This window comes from Microtus oregoni, unplaced genomic scaffold (assembly GCF_018167655.1).
Source record: "Microtus oregoni isolate MIOR12 unplaced genomic scaffold, Mior012 000017F_ref0000208, whole genome shotgun sequence".
In the NCBI taxonomy this organism is placed as follows: Eukaryota; Metazoa; Chordata; class Mammalia; order Rodentia; family Cricetidae; genus Microtus; species Microtus oregoni.
In genome coordinates this window covers 27,733,262-27,753,557 of record NW_024543076.1, presented here as the reverse complement: position 1 = coordinate 27,753,557, position 20,296 = coordinate 27,733,262, and the positions used below count along the sequence as shown (strand labels likewise).

The window sequence follows — 20,296 nt, the reverse complement described above, 5'->3', positions numbered from 1 at the left end:
GTGTGTGTGTGTGTGCAGGCATGTATGTGTGCATACTGATTCCAGAATTTAGGTTCCTAACACCCACGCAGTAGCTTGCCTCAGATCTGGCTATAATATAACCACTTCCAGGGGATCCAACGCTCTCTTTTGAACTTTGTCGGCACGAGGCTCGCAGGTGGTGCACATACACACGCGCAGAGAAAACACCCATACACATAAAATAAATCTTTTTAAAAAATTACATGGGCTTGCTAATACCAGCAGTTTTTAAAACACAGAAGTAGATGAGAATTTAGAAGACCAAAAGAAGCACCAGGACTGGGAGACTGTCCTATTTTAAAGCATTATTCACTTGCAAAGTCAATTCAAAAGCTCTAGCTAAAATATTCCTGAGCCCCAGTAACGCCCACAAACTGCTCCCTCCGCCCCACTAGAGGCGCGAGGGCGGGGCTAGGGAATGCCCGGAAGAGGCGGGGCCTGGAGAGCGCCTTAGGGTTGCGGCGAGCTCCTCACTTCCTTTCCGCCCGGCGTCCGGGAGCACAGTCTTCTCGTGCAGCATGGCGGGCGGCGGAGGCCCGGGCCTGTGGAACCCGGCCTGTCCTCGGGCTCTTCCAGGTGCGAACCCCGCGGTCTGTCCACCCCGTCGGTGCGGAGCGGGGCACCCAGCTGACGGCGTCGGTCCCTCACCGGGTACGGTGGGCCACATGGCCTGGTCTGCGCGGCCGCTCGCATTCACGTTCCCGCGCGCTCGGGCTTTAAAATAACCTGCAGATCCTGAACTGCTCTAGCTCGGGGGACAACAGCCCTTGGCGGCCCTTAGTTAAAGGCCTGCGCCTCAGGACGCATCGAAGTGCGGGAAGGAGCGGCCGCTCCTGGCGGCAGCTTTCGCTGGGCCTGCACTGTGTCCACCAGAAGAGCCACGGTGCAGCCTATTTCAGGCTTCTTAAGTGAGTGACCTATTTCCCTGTACTACAGTTTGATAGCGGTGGGATGTATTGTCTCTCATATCAAGACGGTCAGTTTTAGGTCTTGTAAGTACGCTCTAAACGAGGCTTTGAAGTTGGAGCAAAATTTGCAGACATCGTGAGTTTTACAGTCTTAATAAATCATCTCCAGTAACTGGCTCCGTGATTTAGTGTTTTGGAGTCTGTAGAACACATCTGTGATCCTGGCCATGCCCTTTGCTGTTTAATTGTGCTGGTCTGCGCAACTGTAGTTGGGTTTCTAGCTTTTCACCTGTAAGCCCCGAGGCTAGTGAGCAAAGGCTAGCTACTCAGGATCCGTCCTTGTCTTAAATCAGTACTGCCTCAGTGAAGGGGGTGGATAACACGGCTGAGAGATGAGAGCCTACAGGCTGGGAAGAATTGATTAATGGTTTACGCCCTCTGCAGGCATTTTCTCAATTGAGGCTTCCTCTACTGACTAGCCAGCACAATCAGAAGGTGTTAAATGTGGAAGTAACAAATGAGTTCACAATCAAATGTTTAATTTTTAGGTGCAACAAAACCTGCCTCTTGAACGTGCTTGAACAAATGTTTTCCAGAAACTTGTCACAGAACACGATTTAAATAAGCCACCAGGACGGCAGTTGCCAGTAACAAGGTACAGATATTAAGGTTTGTGTGTGATTTGATTAATACCTAAGAACCTTTTCAACACATAGGGCCGGTTCTTGTGGCTTAATAGCTGGCATGATGATGACTTAGAGTTTGCCGTTTACCCAGCTGAGGGTGTCTTTGAAGAAATACTCTTAAGACTGAGATGCCAGCAATGTAGAGATAATGCATATTACCAAGGTGATTGTTTGTTGAAACCGGTGTACTGTTTATCTGGCATGTAGGTAGCTGCAGGCGAAAGTCCCACCTCAGGAGCTGTGATGTTTACAAACACTTTTGGTAAGTTTGCTCAGTCACATCTCTTGATAACACTCAGGGACTGGGACCAGTTCCTTTTCAAATCACATTTGAATGTCTGTTTCCTTGACATTTTTTCAAAGGCTGTTGAGATAAATACCCGGGCTTAGTTTTTGAGCTTGAGGAAAAATACCATGGGGTTCTCACTGTCTTTTTCCTTTGGAAGGTGCAGCAGCACACATTGTGGATGGTGAAATGAAGAATTGGTCAAGAATCCGTGAACAGAAGCAAATGATGAATTAGTGTTTTGATTTATAGTAATCAACAATAAATTATGTAGAAATAAGTTGCTAACTGTGTGGGTAGTAGTTTCTTTAAAATGTATGTCTTTTGAGCTTCGTTTTATTTGTCCACAGCCCGGGTACACTGTAGGGGACAGTGCTCAGCAGTCTGTCTAGTACAGTAGCTGGGGTACACTGTAGAGGACAGTGTTCGGCAGTTTCTCTGGTACAGTAGCCGGGGTACACTTTAGGGGACAGTGTTGGGCAGTCTGTCTAATGTAGTAACCAGGGTACACTGTAGGAAGTCACTTGACAAGTCTGAACCAATTTCGAGTGAAGACTTAAATTTTTAGCCTCTTGAGTTCCTGGGTTTAGTAAATAGCATAAGAACACATCAACATTCTGATGACTTGGGGCATTTAAAAGCCTTTGTATTAAGGGCTGAGGAAGTGGTTGCTTAACTGGCACAAGGCCCTGGGTTTGTTCCCTGGGTGGGGCGGGGATATTCCTAATGCTAGACTTTGGTTGTGAGAGGTACTGTGTGTGTTGAGGGAGGTTGGTTTACCTTTCACATGAAAAAGCACAGACAGGACTTAATTTGTATGCACTGTTGTTAACCTGCTCATCAGAGTCAATACTTAGTAATACAAAAGTCAGGCACTGTAGACCAGCTAATTGGAGGCAGGAAGACCATTGGCCCCCAGGAGGTCTTTCCAGTCATTGGTTGTATAAAGGGTATATGTAGGAAGTCCACATCTTTCCTTGACTTCATACTTGGGCTTATAAAGCAATATATCCATAATGCCCTTGATAAACTATCAAAAGGCTTTACATTAGGCACTGGGTTATAAAAATTGCAGTGATTTAAACTCATCAATTTTGTAACTTAACAAGCATGGTATCTACCTGATGGGAGTGGATGGGACCTTTTTTCACACTGCTATGTTCTCTACTGTGTGTATCTTTGATAACACTGGGGTAACCAGGAAGTTTTGATATGATTCTCCTTGGTAATTTAATGTGTAAATTAAAAAAAAATTCTGTTGGTTTTGAATACTTGGATCATTTGTTAGTTACGGAGGGGCCACATTTTGTACTCTGAATGGCATTCTACTAGATACCTCAAGACCATACCCAGCTGAGCATGACTCGAGTCACTCATACAGTTAGCCAAGGCTGACAGGCATGAGAAGAAACCCTTCGCTCAGATTGCTTTATTCGTCAGTAGAAAAGAGAGCTGTCCCAGGTCCACATGTGGTGATAAACTGCTGGAGCTGCTGCTGGCACTGAGTCAGGTAGAGGTCTCTTTGCTCTAAATACTCTTCATTATACAGTTCGAACGGAAACAGTGCATTGGGAGCGACACAGAATGCACTGGCCCCTAAATGAAGAACAAAGTAACAGTGTAAACAGACCTAAAAACTAAAAGTGGAAAACATTTGAAAAAATAAATGTTTAAAACTTCTGAACTGGCCGGGCAGTGGTGGCACATGCCTTTAATTCCAGCACTGAGGAGGCAGAGGCAGGCGGATCTCTGAGTTTGAGGCCAACCTAGTCTGCAGAGTGAGTTTTAGGACAGGTTCCAAAGCTACAGAGAAGAAATCCTGTCTTCTGAACAGTTGACTAGAATCTGGTCCTTTTAAGTTTTAAATTTTTGGTCTTTTTTGAGGCAGGCTCTTGCTCTGCGTGCTGTGAATAAGAGGATCGTCACATCTGGCTGATTGAAATATATTTTAAGTAGAAAATGATCTTTAGTATATGCCATTCACCCTGGTTCTGGATCCTCGCCTCCTAAGACTTAAGCTCCCATGACTCCACTTGGGTCAGTGTTAACACTCCCCAGGCTGCTCTCCAGCATGCTCAGTGTTGATGACTGTGCTATCAGTGGTTTACTATATGTTATAAACACTTGAGAGTTTACACTGAGAGCAAGTCCATTCCTGGATCACACATCCTCTCCAACTAGAGCCCCATTCCCACTTAGTTCCTTATCTTCAATGTTCAGTTGTCCAGTTCAGGCTATCTCTATAGCCACACATCCATTCCCACTCCAACCTCTGCCTTTGCAGATGCAATCGTAATTTTAATAGCAGTGTCGAGGTCCTAATCTAGCTCATTAGCAAAGCTGACTAGATGTTGCATCAAAGGTCCGTCTTTCACTAATTTCTGTTTCTACTCTTGACCTAGTCAAAGCTTGCATTACAATTGCATGGAGTATAACAATAGTCCCTATAATTCCAACCTTTCACTAAAGACAACCTGGGTGTGACGCATGCCTTTCGTCCCAGCATATAATAAATGTTTAAAAGTTCTGAACTGAGGCTGGCAGTGGTGGTGTACACCTTTAATTCCCGTACTCAGGAAGCAAAGGCAGGTGGATCTCTGTGAGTTCAAGGCCAGTCTGGTCTACAAAGTGAGTTCCAGTATAACCAAGGCTACACAGAAACCCTGTCTCAACAAAGATTCACCAAAGACAACTGTTCCAAAATATAGTTGATATTCGGTCTCGTAAAACATTTAGTTTCTTCCCATTTGTTCTAGGACCAGCACCCTAATTACCTTACTCTGACCCCATTTTCCTTATAACCTACTGGTTTGCTCAGCTTGGTTGGCAACATTTTAGTCACCCTGCACCTACGTTGATTGCAGTGCCCTCTACCTGGATACCTCGCCCTTGAGGTTAAATAACTCTTTCTTATAAGGGTCTCCTTAGTTCTTAACACATAGTTCTGTATTCTCCATAGCATTCATCTCCACTGTGTAAATTCAGCTGACCCCTCTCCCCACTCAGAACTGGCTGAGTCAGTTTCAAGGACACAGAAGCTGCCCCAACACCATCTTTCTCACAATTGGGAAATCTTGTTCCCTTTAAAACCTCTTGTCTTTTAGCTTCCCCTCCATTACATCCTGCACTCTTCCTTTCCCCACATTTCTTTGATCTGCTTGTCCTTCACTGTTTTTCTTTGCTTATCTCCTACTCTTATTTACCTCACTCTGTTCTCTACTTTTTTGGGGGGAAGAAGCAGTGTGAGGACGAGGTATGGGGATGGCAGTGGGGAAGGGACTTAGTAAGGACAGTAAGAAAGTATAATGACATATGTAGAAAATTCCATAAGGAAACTTATCACTTTGCTAACTTAAAAACTAATAAAAAGTGAAGTAATATTTATGAAGCGTTTTAACACTGTATTACCTCAGAGTTAAAAATCACAAACACCTAACTGAAATTCATCAGCTAAAGGAATTAAAGAGATTGATGTCACCTTTCCTTCCTTCCTCCCTCCCTCCCTCTCTTTCTTCTTTCCTCTTTCCTTTTCAGTTTTTTGAGACAGTTTCTCTGTGTGGTCTTGGCTGTCCTGGAACTCACTCTGTAGACCAGGCTGGCCTTGAACTCACAGAGATCCGCCTGCCTCTGCCTCCCAGTGCTGGGATTAAAGGCGTGCGCCACCACCTGGCTGCAGCACGTTTCTTTATGGTATAGAAAATAACTCTGATTTGAAAAAAATATGGCCTTAAAATAAGTAAAATAAGACAAATTAGAATACTTACATATCCCTACTATTAGTATTCGTTGGAACCAGTGTTCTGTCTAAACTAGTTCAGGATGACAATCTTTTCTAGTAATCAGTAACTCCATAACCTACTTCCTAGAGCTTTCCATCTATGTCCTTTGTAGAGGACACACACGAATTTGTAGATAACGATTTATAGGCCTCTTGGGCTTGAGGCATCCAGGGATCCTAGGTTAAGAATGCTTGGCTTAGTCTGGGAGCGAAAGGGACCGGTCAGCAGAGGTTAGGAACGCCTGCTGTTTTCAGCACAGGAGACTGAGGCTTGAGCACGGCACGTTAAAGGTGAGCCTGGGCTTTGTGGTGAGGCTTAGTCTCACAGAAGTCCCCAACAGCAATCATACAGAATCAGACGTCTATGGTCAGACGGCACTGCCACCCAGCAGCATGGCCACAGCTGGAGGCCCAGTACTCAGAGGCTGAGTGGTACGGTTTGGGTTCCCAGCCAGTTGGGCTATATGGTGAGACTCTGTCTTGAACAAGGAAAAATATGGAATTCCCCTATAAACAGCAAATGTTCAAATTCAGGTAAGCTTTATCTAATAACAATAAAGATTACTTTGAAGTATTTAAAGTGTAGGTAATAATAATCTAAGACTATTTAGGAATCATTATTAGTGAATTACCATATTTCAACGTGAGAGACATTTCAAACAATAAGGCTGCAATCAGCACATCTTCCTTGAGTACTTTATTCCTTAAGTTCAGTCGAGCATGAGCTTCAGATAAAGAAACTCTGAAAAAGAAAACGGAAGTTAATAAAAACATGTTAGTATTATAAAAAATTTACATATTTAGCTCCAAATCTACAAGAAAAAAAATTTACATATTTAAACAGGAACCAATTAAGACATGACGTGAGCCATGTGTTTTCTTGTTTGTTTGTTTTCCTTTTAAGCTATTTCTTCCCCATCAACTTAATAAATTGTGCCAGAAGGAAGTATCCTGCATTGTAAAAAAAAAAAATTGACTTCCACTTAGCATTCCACATCCCCTGCGCTGAGTTCTGCTTCAGTAAATATATACTAGAGGGAATAAACGTAACTAAGTATCCCATAGGTATGTAAGATGTATAGATACATAGCTGCTTGGTGCTTCCATCAGCTCCTCGCCTGTCCAGAGTCCCCATGGCATCCTACAGTTAACAGTTCTTGTCACATAAGCCAATTCTGCGCACAGCATTCTGAACTGCTCACCACCCTGTCGTCTCTGAACCCACGTGACCATTCACTACTTCCCCAAATGACTTACTACTTTAGACACGTGAACCGCTCTCCTCCCCATGAAGCACCTCCTCTCCTCCTTGTCAGGCTCTCAAATGACTGTTGGATTTGAGAGTCAGGAAACTCAAGTTGAGTCTGCTGACTGGATGACTTGGCATAAATTAACGTTGAGTGTGTGAGTGTGTGTGTATATATAATGAGGATATGAAGTAAGATAACATTCTGTAACCCATGGGATTTATATAAATCTGGACTGAAATAAGAGTCATTGTAGTTTCCCCCAATTGGTCTTTCCTTCTGTTTGCGGGACCTGAGGGAGCTGGAGATCAAAATGTGACAACTCTTTACATACTCGGGTAACTTTAATAGATGCCCACAGTTTCTTTTTTCCAAGGTAAATATCTCAGTACCTGTAATGGTATGAGGACTAGCGGTATGGCTCAAAGGAATGAGGCCCTGGGTTCTAGCCTAAGCGACACATGCACACACACACACACACACACACACACACACAATGTCTCATAAAACATAACTTACTTTTTGTTTATTTATTTATTTATTTATTTTGAAACAGGGTCTCTCTACGTAGCCCTGACTATCTTGGAAGTTGCTATCAGGCTGGCCTTGAACTCACAGAGATCCACCTGCCTCTGCCTTCTAAGTGCTGGGATTAAAAATGTGCACCACCACATCTGGAGAAACATAATTTTCATCTTTTCAATATTCCAGCTACTTTCCTTAAGACCAGATCTGTTTAACCTTTACAATCTGGTACTGTGTGTCTTATTTGACTGTCAGAGGTAAGGTAGAGTTATCATTCTTTTGCTCTTCATACATGTTCTATTAATACAGCCTAAATCTCAAAAGATAAGTCACATTCCATGCTTGCTCATATTAATCGTAAACAGAATGAAGTCTCCTGGATGCCGTTCATCTTCAGTGGCATTAGCCTCTTCCCACACATTCACCCGTGCACTAGAACGCTTGGGAACCTAGTTGGAGACTTCATGTTTATTCTACTAACCTTTCTCTTGATAGATGAAGATCATAATTCAAATCTGTGATGGTCTCTCAATGTAGCTTAAAATATATCTGATTATTGTAACCCTAATGTTCTCATTCAAAATCCCGAATGCACATGTGGAACCCTCACAAAAGGAGAGATGGCTATTCTATAGAAGAGGGACTGAAGGCTCACAAAAGGAGAGATGGCTATTCTATAGAAGAGGGACTGAAGGCTCAGGAACCCTCACAAAAGGAGAGATGGCTATTCTATAGAAGAGGGACTGAAGGCTCAGGAACCCTCACAAAAGGAGAGATGGCTATTCTATAGAAGAGGGACTGAAGGCTCAGGACTCTTCTGGGTAGGAGGGCTCTTACCGTGCTAGTCCATAAAACTCCTCTCCACTCTCAGTACTTGTCCATATAATAAGAAAAAGTTGCATTATATTAAAATTAACTCTGCCTGACTTTTGATCCAAATAGTCATTTTAAAGTAAGTTATAGAAGTTTAATTAAAGAGTATCTTTTACTACAGACAAAAGACAACATGAGATATTGGAACTTCCAAAACTGATGGAGCATCGTTTGTCTGAGTATTATAACTATGATTTTATTACGTACTGCTGATTAGTATCTGAAAACTTTTATTAAGGATTTGATTTTTACTTTGACTTACCTTTTGCATTTTCAGCTTTATTTAAATAATATAATTGAAGAAAGTGATTAAACTTATCCATCTCTTGTAGATCCGTTCTTGGTGCTGTCTACACATTATTTTACTTTATTTTGTAGTTATAACAAAATATTGCATTAATTTGTTTATTGGATTATTTTACTTTTGATCTTTATAATTTGAGATTGTATTTTACTATATCAAGTGAAATAATGGCCTATCAAAAAGGGACTATAAATTATACTAAAGTCACATCATAATACCACATATCTCAACACAGTGTGACTGGTAGGACTGTTAAAAGTATAATTTCATTTGGGCAAACAGAATGCACCTATTGTCAATATAAAATATATTTGCCTGCTTCTGTCTGTTTTCGACATACTGATTTGAATGAGCTGGAGAGAGAGCTCAGTCTTGCTGAAGTGCCTACCCCACAGCATGAGGGCCCAAGTTCAGGCCCCAGCACCCACATGAAGAAGCCGGTGCTGCTAAGGAAGGGAGAAGGGAGGCTCCCTGGAGCTTGCTCAGCAGCTAGTCTAGTCCAGTCAGTGAGCTCCACGTTCAGAGTCTCTGAGAGTGATTGACACCTGACATCAGCTCTGGCCTCCTTGCTGCCCCCCATACATGTTTACACACACACACACCAATGTGCAGACACACATGTACACACTCACATACATGCCTAGAGAGGTAGCTCAGTGGGTAAAGTGCTTGCTGGACAAACACAAATACCTGAGTTCAAGTCCCAGAAGCAGTGTGAAAAGCTGAGTCTGGTGGCACAGGATTGTAATTCCAAACAGTGAGTGGCAGAGACCAGCCAATCCCTGGGGACTGCTGGCCGGCCACCTCAGCCTACTTGGTGAGTGCCAGGCCAGGGCAAGATCCATCTCAAACACAAGGTGGGTGGTATCTGAGGAATGACACCTGAGCCTGTTCCCTGGCTTCTACATGTGAGCACACACACCCTCACACACATTTAAAAAATGTATTTGTATATTTGCTGTTATTTATTTATTTTGAGATCAAGTCTTACCTAGCATAGACTGGCCTTAGCTCACTCAGTAGCTGGGACGACACCCTGCCTCCATTTTCTTAGAGTTTAGATTATAGGTGTATACCACATCCACTCTAGGTGGGATTGGGGACTGAACCCAGGAACTTGTGCATGCTAGGCAAACACTCTACTGACTGAGCTACATCTTCAGCCTATGCTGATATTTGAAAAAATAATTTCTGGAAGTATTCATTAAAATTGTTAACAGGCTGGGTGATGGTGCCGCATGCCTTTAATTCCAGCACGCAGGAGGCAGAGGCAGGCGGATCTCTGTGAGTTCAAGGCCAGCCTGGTCTACAAGAGCTAGTTTCTGGACAGTCTCCAAAAGCTACAGAGAAACCCTGTCTTGAAAAACAAGTGAACAAACAAACAAAAACCCAACTGTTAACTATGATTTTATCTCTGGGTAGACAGCTAGGTATAGATAGTGTTAGGAGCATGCATTACTCATTTTAGATTTTGTGATGTTCATAAATTTTTATAACAAGAATTATTCATTATTCACTTCTTAAAAAATAGCAGCATATTTACTAAAGTGTTTTAAAGTACAAGGAACAAGGCTGGGAATATGGCTTAGTGGTAGGGTGCTTGCTTGCATGTGAAGGTCTTGTGTTCCGTCCTTGACACCATGCTAAAAACATAAATAAATACACAGAGGTGCAAGGAACAGTGTAGTGTCTGTATGGGGGAGGGAGGAGTTGGAGGAGGGGGAATGGAGGTGGATTGGAGCCAAACACATTATATGCACATATGAATATTAAATAAATTACTTAATAGGAAAGTTTCTTTAGACCCAACTGTAACATACTTGGAACACAAACAACCATATTAAAAAGCAATCATTTACATTGAAGTCATTGGACTTTTTTCAGGCATATCTCGTACGGAGGATCCAATAAAAACAATTTAGGGAAAGGAATTATTAGTGGTGCAAATGACTTAAAATATAACAAAGGAAGTCATTAAGTCATCTTAAATTCTTCTGAAACAAAGTAGATAATCAACCAACCAACTATAAATCAAACAGAGAAACAAAAAAACAAGTAAGTTAATTAAATTCATATTTAGAAGTCAATTTTGGTCATACAATCCGGGTTGAATACCTACAAGTATTTTAATGCAGATGCTGACAGCTTTGACCCGTGTATAGAGTCTGCTCTGATTCTGCGACTCGCTAGATAATAGCCGTGAATCATTCGTTCTGCCTCCAAGCTGAATTCTATATTCAAATTCTGTGCAAAAGCCAGGAGCTAAGTTAAAAATATAAAAAAATTAAAGAGATTTAGTTTTATTATGGATTCATAATTCCAAAGTGTACGACATCCGATTTTTAAGTTTCTGTAAGCTTTACATCAAATATAAATAAATATCTGGGCCATTTCCAAGTTATTAAGGACTTTAAGTCATTCCCTTCTGCTTGTAAGAGCTATGAAAGTTTATCTAGAATAGCCTCTCTCATAGTGCAGGAGTCTGCTATGCACTGGGCTGAACGACTGGATGACTTTTGTGCTCCCATGGGAGAAAATTCTCCCTGGAGCTCATGTCTCTTTTGAATGCTAAATTCCTAGGCAGTTTATTTCTTCATACCTTTCTCTCATTTCCCTTAGGACTACTGCATCCCCACCACTGAGGTGGTACCGTGTTACTACAATAAAGGTAAGTCCTGATGACTCAGGCAGATCTGAGCAGAGAATAATTCTTTTTGAAAAGTTGACGTATATATTGAGGATGTGGGTAGCGTGCATGTGTCCTGGCTTGAGTGTCGTGTTCTGGGCACTGAATTCAGGTGGTCAGGCTGGACAGCAAGCCGAGCCACCTCCATGGCCAGAGAATGATTCTAAAACACAACAGTTAACACTGTCCTTCTCAGTTCTGCTTGCTCTTCTTTGTCTATAATTCTCAGGTCTTTAAATCCTTACTTTATCACATAATTTTCAGATTTTTTGTTGACTATCTTAGCTGTTTTCTTCTTTTTTTTTTAAATTTATAAGACCTAAAGGAAACATCAACCACTACTAGGATGCTATTAACTATAATTACACCTGGTTTTTCTGGTATTGTGGGGTTTGAACCTTGGGCCATACCCAGCTAGGAAAGGGCTGTACTGCTGGGCTACATCGGCACCCCGTTTTCTCTATTTTAAGAAGCACACGGCTATATCCTGGGCTGGATGCGTCTAGTCTTTGCTCTGCAGTTCTCTCCAGGCCTCAGAACTGGATGACGACAACACAGTAGCCTTCTCTGTTTTACTCTACAGTGGCATGGTGATGTCACCTCTATTGTCTTTCAGAAAGGATTTATTGTCCCAGGAGTGTTCTTCCAGATGTCAGCCCCTGCAGGAACTGCTTCAGGACAGCCCACATCATAAATCCAATGAATACACAAGTTAAGGGTGACTTCATGAAGTCCCCCTAACAATTCTGAGGGGTGCCTTCAGCTTCAGCGCTTCCTGTTGGCTTGCAGAGGCCAGCACTCGGCCAGCCACACAGCTGGGCTCTAACCTCTGCCTAGCCTGGCTTCCTCCCTCCCTGAGACAATGACAGAAGAACACTTTCTATCACACACTGAGCACCAAACCCTTTCTTCTCTACATCCCCAGTCCTCAGCAAATTTTATATTCTTTGATCTGTGCAGCACATAGATTTCCATTTTTATACTATTTTATAATAGTATAATATTCACAATTGTTCTCTTCTATCTGAGCCTCATAGACTTTCTGCAAAGTGCTAAAGCCCTAAGATTCCATAATACATTTTTCTCCAGGCAAGCCAATTTTCTCACAATTTATCTTCCCAAATATATTAATTTCTACTTCTATGTCTTTGCTTTTATTGTTCATTTCTGCTTAAAACACATTATTCTTACTATAAAACTTTTAAAATATTTCTTAATGTCCAACTAAATTCTCATCTTTTTCCTAAAGTATTCTTTCATTCTATATTCATATTTTATTCTGAATTCCATATATATTTAGAGCAATGAAAGCTCAGTACTTAAGTTGTCCCCTAAACGGGTCACGGATCTTGGTTCTTTCTCAGTTAATAGACTCTTTAAAAGGAAACTCCACAGGCATGAAATGTGAATACGTATGTTTACATGGACTAGCTTAACTTTCTATAGAAATATTCTATTTTAATACATTGATTTTTATTTATTTATTTGAGACAGGCTTTCACTGTGTAGCCCTGGCTGTCCTAGAACTCACTATATAGACAAGGCTGACCTTGAGCTCAGAGATCCATCTGTACTTCTCTGCTTCCTGAGTGCTGGGATTAAAGGCATGAGCCACCACGGCCTGCAACATTGATCTTTTTAAAGCTATAGATATTGGGATAGTAGTAGAAATAATAAGCTTAACATTAAAGTTTCCTCACACAGCTGGTCAGTTAATTTTTTTTCTAGACAATGTACTTAAAATGTTCAAAATCTGGAAGCAAGCTGGTCCAAAAGAACACCAGCTAAACATGGTAGCAAATGCCTGTAATCTTAGCACTTGAGAGGCAGAAGCAGAAGGATCAAGTTCAAGGCTGCCCTTGGCTACCATAGTGAGTTCCAAGCCAGCCTAGATTACATACAACCTTGTCTCAAGATTAAATAAAACAAAAACCAACTAGATAAAATCCTAGAAGAAGAAAAAGATGATGCTCAAGTAACCTTCTATTTCAATTAAGAAATGGGGCTGAGGAAGGCTCGGTGAGTAGAGGCACTTGCTGCCGAGCCTGACCATCTGAGTTAATTCCCCAGAAGCTTTGGGGTAGAAGGAGAGAACGGCAGTCTACAAGTTACTCTCTGACCTTGGTGTACACTGGGGTACACTTGTGCCCCCACACACTATATAAACAAATAAATGTAAAAATTAAAAATGGATAAATTGAGAATCAATGAAATGGGAATTCTGGATAAGCATTTTATCTACCTTTACCTTTTGAAAATCTTCAGTTGTGAACTCTTTAGAAGCTAAATAAAGCAACCCCTCGGGATCCATAGCTTTCTTTAAAGTATGTTGCACAGTGGGAAGAAGTGGGTGGCAAGGAGATGATTCATTGCAGTTAATCAACAATCCAAATGCCTCCACAAGATTAGCTGGAATCAAACTGCAATCCTGTATACACCAAAGGTAGGGCAAACAATAAGCTAACTAGCTGGAAATAGTTAACCATAGATTCCTATACTATTTAACTTATGCAAGGATTATTTCATTATTAACTAGAGTTTAAAGCAACTTCTGAAAAAACGTGAAACTTGTGGAAAGCAACTTTTTAAGAACGCCCTTATTGAGTATTTATTATATATTGTTTATTAAACCCTCCGGGGGCACAGTTGGTAGAGTGCTTGCTGAATGAGGGTGCTGAATTCTGTCCCCCAGAATCCACCAGAAAGGCTGAGTGCCACAGCAGGGGCCTGGACTCAGTGCTGGGGAGGAAGGAACGGCCTTTGAATTTGCTGGAGAGACAGTCAGCTAAACTGGGGAGTTCCAGAGAAACTCTGTCTCAAAAACTAAGGTAGACTGCAATTGAGGAAGACATCTGGGCCAACCTTGACCTCCTCTCGCCCCCCCCCCCCCCACCCCAGGACTTCACTATTCAAACACAAATGTCTACTGACTAGACATCTAATTTGCATGACTAAAAACTCAGGGGTGGAGATGTCGCTCAGATAAAACAAAAACAAACATTAAAACTATCATTAAACAATTGAATCATTATTCAGTTGTAATGTCTAGTAAAAGTATATAAACGCATTAATAACAAAAGCATTCTGAAGTCTTATTGCTGGATATAAGAGTGCATGCCTGCACCCCAGCTCTCATCGTCCAACAGGATTCCTAGTTTGAGGTCATTCTGGGCTGAACAATGAGTTACGGCACAGCCTTGGTTATCTAGTGAAGCCTTACCTGGAAATGAGGATGAAGAGAGGAAGATGCCTAAGAAGGAAGAGGTAGGAAGGGGAGAATATGAAGACAGACTAACAGTTCTCTGAGAAACATTTAAAAGCATTTTTTTTTTTGAGACAGGGTTTCATGTAGACCAGGATGGCCTCAAACTCACTATGTAGATGAGGATAACCTTGAATTGTACTCTTCCTGCTTCCATGCCTCACGTTCTAGGATTACAGGAAGGTGGCCTCCTCAACAATATTCTCACAGTAAAACATTCAGAGTCCTTACCATCTGGCCAATCGGAGCACTGGTTTTCTGCACAGTTCTCCTTGAAGATGAATCCATATCAACAAAAGACCAAAAACTGCACTGAACAGGGAAAGTCATCTGCTGGTCGATATCATCCCCAAACTTCTTTCCTGGGATGAAGACTGTGGTGCTTCTGCTCTCCAAAACTGCATCAGAAGACGGGACCACGTTACCTAGGTGTCAGTGCTGCCAGCACACACTAGCAGCTGCTACCGTCAACCTCTTAAGATTTTGTCATGCTAGGAGATATCCTATATGTTCACAAATCATCGTCATGCGGAATTTTATTATCTAAACAGATAGTGAAGACACAAGTAAATTTGATTGCTTTACAAGATAGTACTAAAATTAGAGCAATGACCATAAAAAAGAACAAGGTAAGAAAACTATTTGAAAATTATGTCTGTGTATGAGCTATTTGTCTGAGAATCACCAGTCGAGAGCACAAGCTAGAACTGTGGTTGGGCATTTGGGTGGAACAGGCAGAGGACTAGGACACTAACACAACAGGCTTTCATTAAACCAGGCTGGTCTCAGACTCACCCTAGAGTGGAGGATAATCTGGAACTTGGATCCTCCTTCCTCCACCTCCCAAGTACTGGGATTATAGGTTTGTACCACCAAGCACAATGTACAGTGCCTGAGACAGAAAGCAGGGCTGTGTATGTGCTAGGCATAGACTCAACTGAGCCACATTCCCAGCTCAGTAAATGTCCTTTTATGTGTTTAAAAAAATGATAGAAAACAGTCCATTCATCAGGGAATGTCAGAAGACAAAGAATATGATCCGTGACAAGTGTATTTCAAACCAAAGTCATCAAAGCCCTGTCCCACTTAAAACCCAAACAAAATCTAGAAATATCCTACTCATACTTTTATCTTTCCTTCACACTTCAAAACAACCAATCAATACTTTAATCTTATTTTTTATGATTGTAACTCCCAAATGGATTTCAAATTAATCTTTTAATTCATTTAATGGTCTCTCCTCCTCCTCTTCTTCTTTCCCTAGACAGGGTTTCTGTGTAACAGTCCTAGCTGTCCTGGAACTTGCTTTGTAGACCAGGCTGGCCTCGAACTCACTGAGATCTGCCTGCATCTGCCTCTTGAGCGCTAGGATTAAAGGCATGTGCCACCACCGCCCAGCTCATTTCTTTTGTGTTCATATGTTAGACTTCTGTAACTATGAAAAAAACTGATATAAATAACTTCAAGAGAAGACTCATTTGGCTGTTGTTCTAGAGGTTTTAGTCCACCATGGAGGGGAGGACATGATGGATACAGTGACTCACTTCACCGTCGTCAAGAAGAGAGAGAGATCTGTGCGTATTAGCTGCAGGGGAAGTGGGTTAGTCCTTCTTCCTTAATTTATCCTCTCTGGAGTGACTTCCAGACAGACCCAGAAGTGTGGTTTGTTACTCTCGTAGGTGGTCTCAACCCATTCAAGTCATGGCTATCACGTTATACTTTTCTTTATCGTGAATTGTAAATATGTAACCTAATAGAAATTGCCCATGCAATTTTCACAGTGATTACACTACTTGCTACTCCCCCAACAATACACAAGAACTCAGAGGTTCCACATCTCAACAGTTTTTCTTGTCAACTGTTGAATTTCTTTTTTTTGCCATTCTAGTAGGCAGAACTAGTTATAAAATTTGTGGAGCCCAGTGTAAAGCAAACCTAGCATGCTGTTAAAAAGCAGGAAAAATACTTCTATTAAAGGTACAACTATGAACAGCTTACCTTTAAATGTATTTTATATGTAGGTTTATATATTTATATTTATACTTTTTTTTCTTAGAACATTACAAATAAGATGTAATAGGAGCGATGTAGAAAAACCATAGCACTTATGCATTACTGGTTGGAATGTACAATTGATGTTTTCCCTCTTAACACAGTTCTATCTATGGTTAACCAAAAAGTGATCCAGCAATTCCACTCTTGGATATATTCAAAGGAGCCAAGTCTAGAACTCAAACAAGCATTTGTACACTAGTACTGTGGTGGTTTAGATGAGAACAGTCCCTAGAGGCTCCCCAACATGATGGCTATAGTCTCTAACCCTCTGCAATCATAAGCTACAAATTAAATGCTTCGTTTTAAGTTGTCTTGGTCTGGTATTTTATTATGCCAAGTGAGAAGTAACTAAGACAAATAACCATAGTGAATAATTCACAATATGCATAAAGTGAATATAGCAATATATTGTATCTGTCAATACATTCATTCAAAGAATGAATTCTATTAATAGACAAGTTCACAAAGACAGAAAATGGAATGATATCATCAGGGGCTAGTGTCTGGGAGAATAGGTACTTAGTTATCATTTAATGAGTATAGAGTTTGTATTTGGGGCGATCAAACCATTCTGGAAATGAAGGGTGAAAATAGATGCACAAGACTATGGATGTACTTTGTCTTACTCAGTGTCTGTTGCTGTGAAGGCAACTCTTGTAAAAAGAAGTGTTTAATTAGGGCTTACCTAGACTCTCAGGGGGTTGGTTGCTATGGCAGCACACAGGCAGGCACGGTGCTGGTGAGTAGCTGAGAGCTTTATGTCCTAATCCAAAGGCAGCTGGCAGAGAGGGCAAGACTGGGGCTCACACTGGTATTTGAACTCCTACTCCTGTGACACAGTCCTCCCGCAAGGCAACACCTCCCAATCCTTCCCAACTGTCCATCAACTGAGAAGCAGACTCCCAAATATCTGAGTGAGCTCATGGTGGCCATTTCCAAATGACCATAGACCTAATGCTGTAAGATTGTACAAAGATTGAAATGGCAGCTTCTAAGGAATGTATATTTTTGTATCTCTTAAACTTACATTTATGTATTCATTTTTATGTATTCATTTAGGTGTGTGTGTGTGTGTGTATGTGTGTGTGTGTATGTGCACTCAAGCACGCTTATGTGCAGGTCATAGTTTGTGTGTTCAAGTCAGAGGAATACTTGAGGGAGTCAGTTCTCTCTTTATAGCATGTGTTCCTAGGTATCAAACCCAGGTCACTGAGCTGGTATCAAGCACCTTTACCCTCTGAGCCATCTCACCATCATTTTTGTATGGTTTCTAGAAGAGTCTTTCTAGGTTGCTCAGGTTGGCCTCAGACTCACTATGTATCCCAGACTGGTCTTAAACTCAGGACCCTTCCACCTTAGCTCCCAGAGTGCTGAGATTATAGGTGTCTGCACCATGTTTAGCTTAAGTAACTTTGCTCAACTGAAAAAATGAAATACTGATACAAGTTATGACATGAATGAAATAAACTACATTTTTTGCTAAATTAAAGAAGGCAGCCACAGATGGCCAGATATTAAAGGATTTATTTATTTATATGAAATGTCCAGAATAGAAAATCCCTATTCTGTAGGAAATGATTTGATTCAAATGGACAGCAGACCCTCTTTTTTCAGTCAAGAATGGTAAGGATATGAACTGCATTCATGATAAGGAAGGGTAAGGGATTGGATACTGTGGAATAATAGCTTTTGAACACTGTGAAGAAGTGTCACTCTGATTGGTTTAATAAAAGCTGAATGACCAATATGTAGGCAGGATTTCCAGGCACGGAGGACACTGGGAAGGAGAAGGGTGGACACATGGGAAGAACAGAGGAGGCAGGAAATCAGGTTGGACTGTGTGCAGATGGCGTGAGCGAGCCTCGGGGCAGCACATGGATTGATAGAAACGGGTTAATTTAAGTTAAAAGAGTTAGCTAAAAACAAGCCTAAGATATCGGCTGAGCTTTCATGATTAACCATGAGTAGACTGCCATTATCTGTGAGCTGGTGGCCCAAAGAAAGTCTGCCTACAAGTGGACTGCCACTCAAGGTGGGGGAGGGGAGGAGTAGACTGCAGTTCATCAACAACCAATGAAAAGTCACTGAGAACCAAAGTGAGAGCAGATTGTGTCAGGAAGGCTCACAGAGACTGCAAATGCTCTAAGAAGGTGGCATGGATGTGTTTCCTCCATCTCACTGACTTTCCTTGCAATATACAACTTCAAAGTTAAAGTTATTTTAAAAATTATTTTTTTGTACGTGGTGCTGGGGACCAAACCTAGGGTTTTCTAGGCAAGCTCTCTATCAGTTAAGTTGCATCCCCAGCCTAAAGTTAAAAAAAGCATGCACTCTATCACTGAGCCTAAGAGGAAATTACTGGCTTGTGGAAACTTTCTGTATTCTGTATACATCCCACATGTCTTAGTTATTGTCCTATTGCGGTGAAGGGACACTGTGACCAAGGCAGCTTTAACTGGGGCTGGCTTACAATTTCAGAGGATTAGTCCACCACGCTCATGGCTGGGAGTATGGCAGCAGGCTGCAGGCAAGCCTGCTGGGAGCTTACATCCTGGCCAGCAGGAGGGGAGAGTGTGTGAGACTGGGCCTGGCCTGTTGAAACCTCAAAGTCCACCCCAAGTGACACGCCTCTTACAACAAAACTGCACCTCTTGATCCTTCCTAAATAGTTTACCAACCAGGGGCCACACATTCAAATGTGTGAGCCTACCGGGCCATCCTCACTCAAAGCACTACGTTTATGCACGCACACAACTGAGTAACTGGAAAGGAACACAGGAAGCAGGCTGAGCATAGACACCTCTCTGCTTTCTGACTATGAATGCAAAGTGCTGCCGTGAGCTGCCGTCTTCTTTCCCCGGCTGGACGGACCTACTCTGAACTGAGAGCCAAAACAGACCCTTCCTTTCGTAGTTGCTTTTCTTAGGTGTTGCACTGCAGCAAGAGGCCAGGTAACTAATACACCCGCTAAAGTAAGACTATTTTGTAGCTTCTCTGTACACTGACAGGAATGTCAGACTCTCCCTAAACAAAGTCCTCCTTCCCATGGTCTGACAGTGTTTACTGAAACCTTCAAAATTTCCAATAAGGACAAGAACCAAGAGATTTCAAAGGCACACTTCCTCTCTAGGGGTGATTTGCTTCTGTCCTGTGCGAGGCATTTCTTAAATTTAGACCTCAGTAAAACAGGAGTTGGGGAAGTGATCCTGGTTGAGTGAGGCTGCCTGTAAACCATCAAATGCTCTATCAGTGACCTCTAGGAGATGCACTTATTCATCAAGGCACATTTCTTTGGTAGGCTGGACTGTCCAGACACACATAGGCAAGTCTTTTGCACCTTTCCAGAAAGTTCACACTCTGATTAAGCAGCACCTGTCTCAGTAAGCTATGCCAGTACAGAATACAAAACTAATCAATGTGGAGCTTGAGGGATGGCTACATGGCTAAGAGACTGGCTGCCCTTCCAGAACACCTGGATTTGATTCCCACAACCAACATGGCGGCTCACAGCTGTCGGTAAAACCAGTCCCAGGGGATCCAATGCCTTCTTCTGGGTTCTGGGAGCCCCAGGCACACATGTGGTGATCAGCAAAACATTCATAGTCAGTCATAAAATATAACAGCAAAAACCCAAAACAAAATCAATATAAACTACTGCATCAATA

General features: G+C 41.9%; 1 protein-coding gene, 1 long non-coding RNA gene and 1 other non-coding gene across 3 annotated transcripts in view; 2 read left to right on the top strand and 1 right to left on the bottom strand.

Moving 5' to 3' along the window:
• The first annotated feature begins 486 nt into the window (after positions 1-486).
• On the top strand, positions 487-3,143 carry LOC121458435. The gene is made up of 4 exons (XR_005975840.1): positions 487-929; positions 1,478-1,584; positions 1,823-1,877; positions 2,062-3,143. It is a non-coding gene; the product is annotated as an uncharacterized LOC121458435 (long non-coding RNA).
• On the top strand, positions 1,668-1,751 carry LOC121458587. The gene has a single exon (XR_005975865.1). It is a non-coding gene; the product is annotated as a small nucleolar RNA SNORD87 (small nucleolar RNA).
• A 187-nt stretch (positions 3,144-3,330) lies between the features above and the next one.
• Mcmdc2 (minichromosome maintenance domain containing 2) overlaps positions 3,331-20,296 on the bottom strand; it is a 31,522-nt gene continuing 14,556 nt past the window's right edge. The window contains exons 10-14 of the mRNA XM_041667807.1: positions 14,808-14,974; positions 13,563-13,742; positions 10,748-10,890; positions 6,312-6,421; positions 3,331-3,497 (exon numbers count right to left, since the gene is read on the bottom strand). Of these exons, the coding sequence (XP_041523741.1) occupies positions 3,331-3,497; positions 6,312-6,421; positions 10,748-10,890; positions 13,563-13,742; positions 14,808-14,974 (767 nt within the window). The remainder of the gene's footprint in view (positions 3,498-6,311; positions 6,422-10,747; positions 10,891-13,562; positions 13,743-14,807; positions 14,975-20,296) is intronic.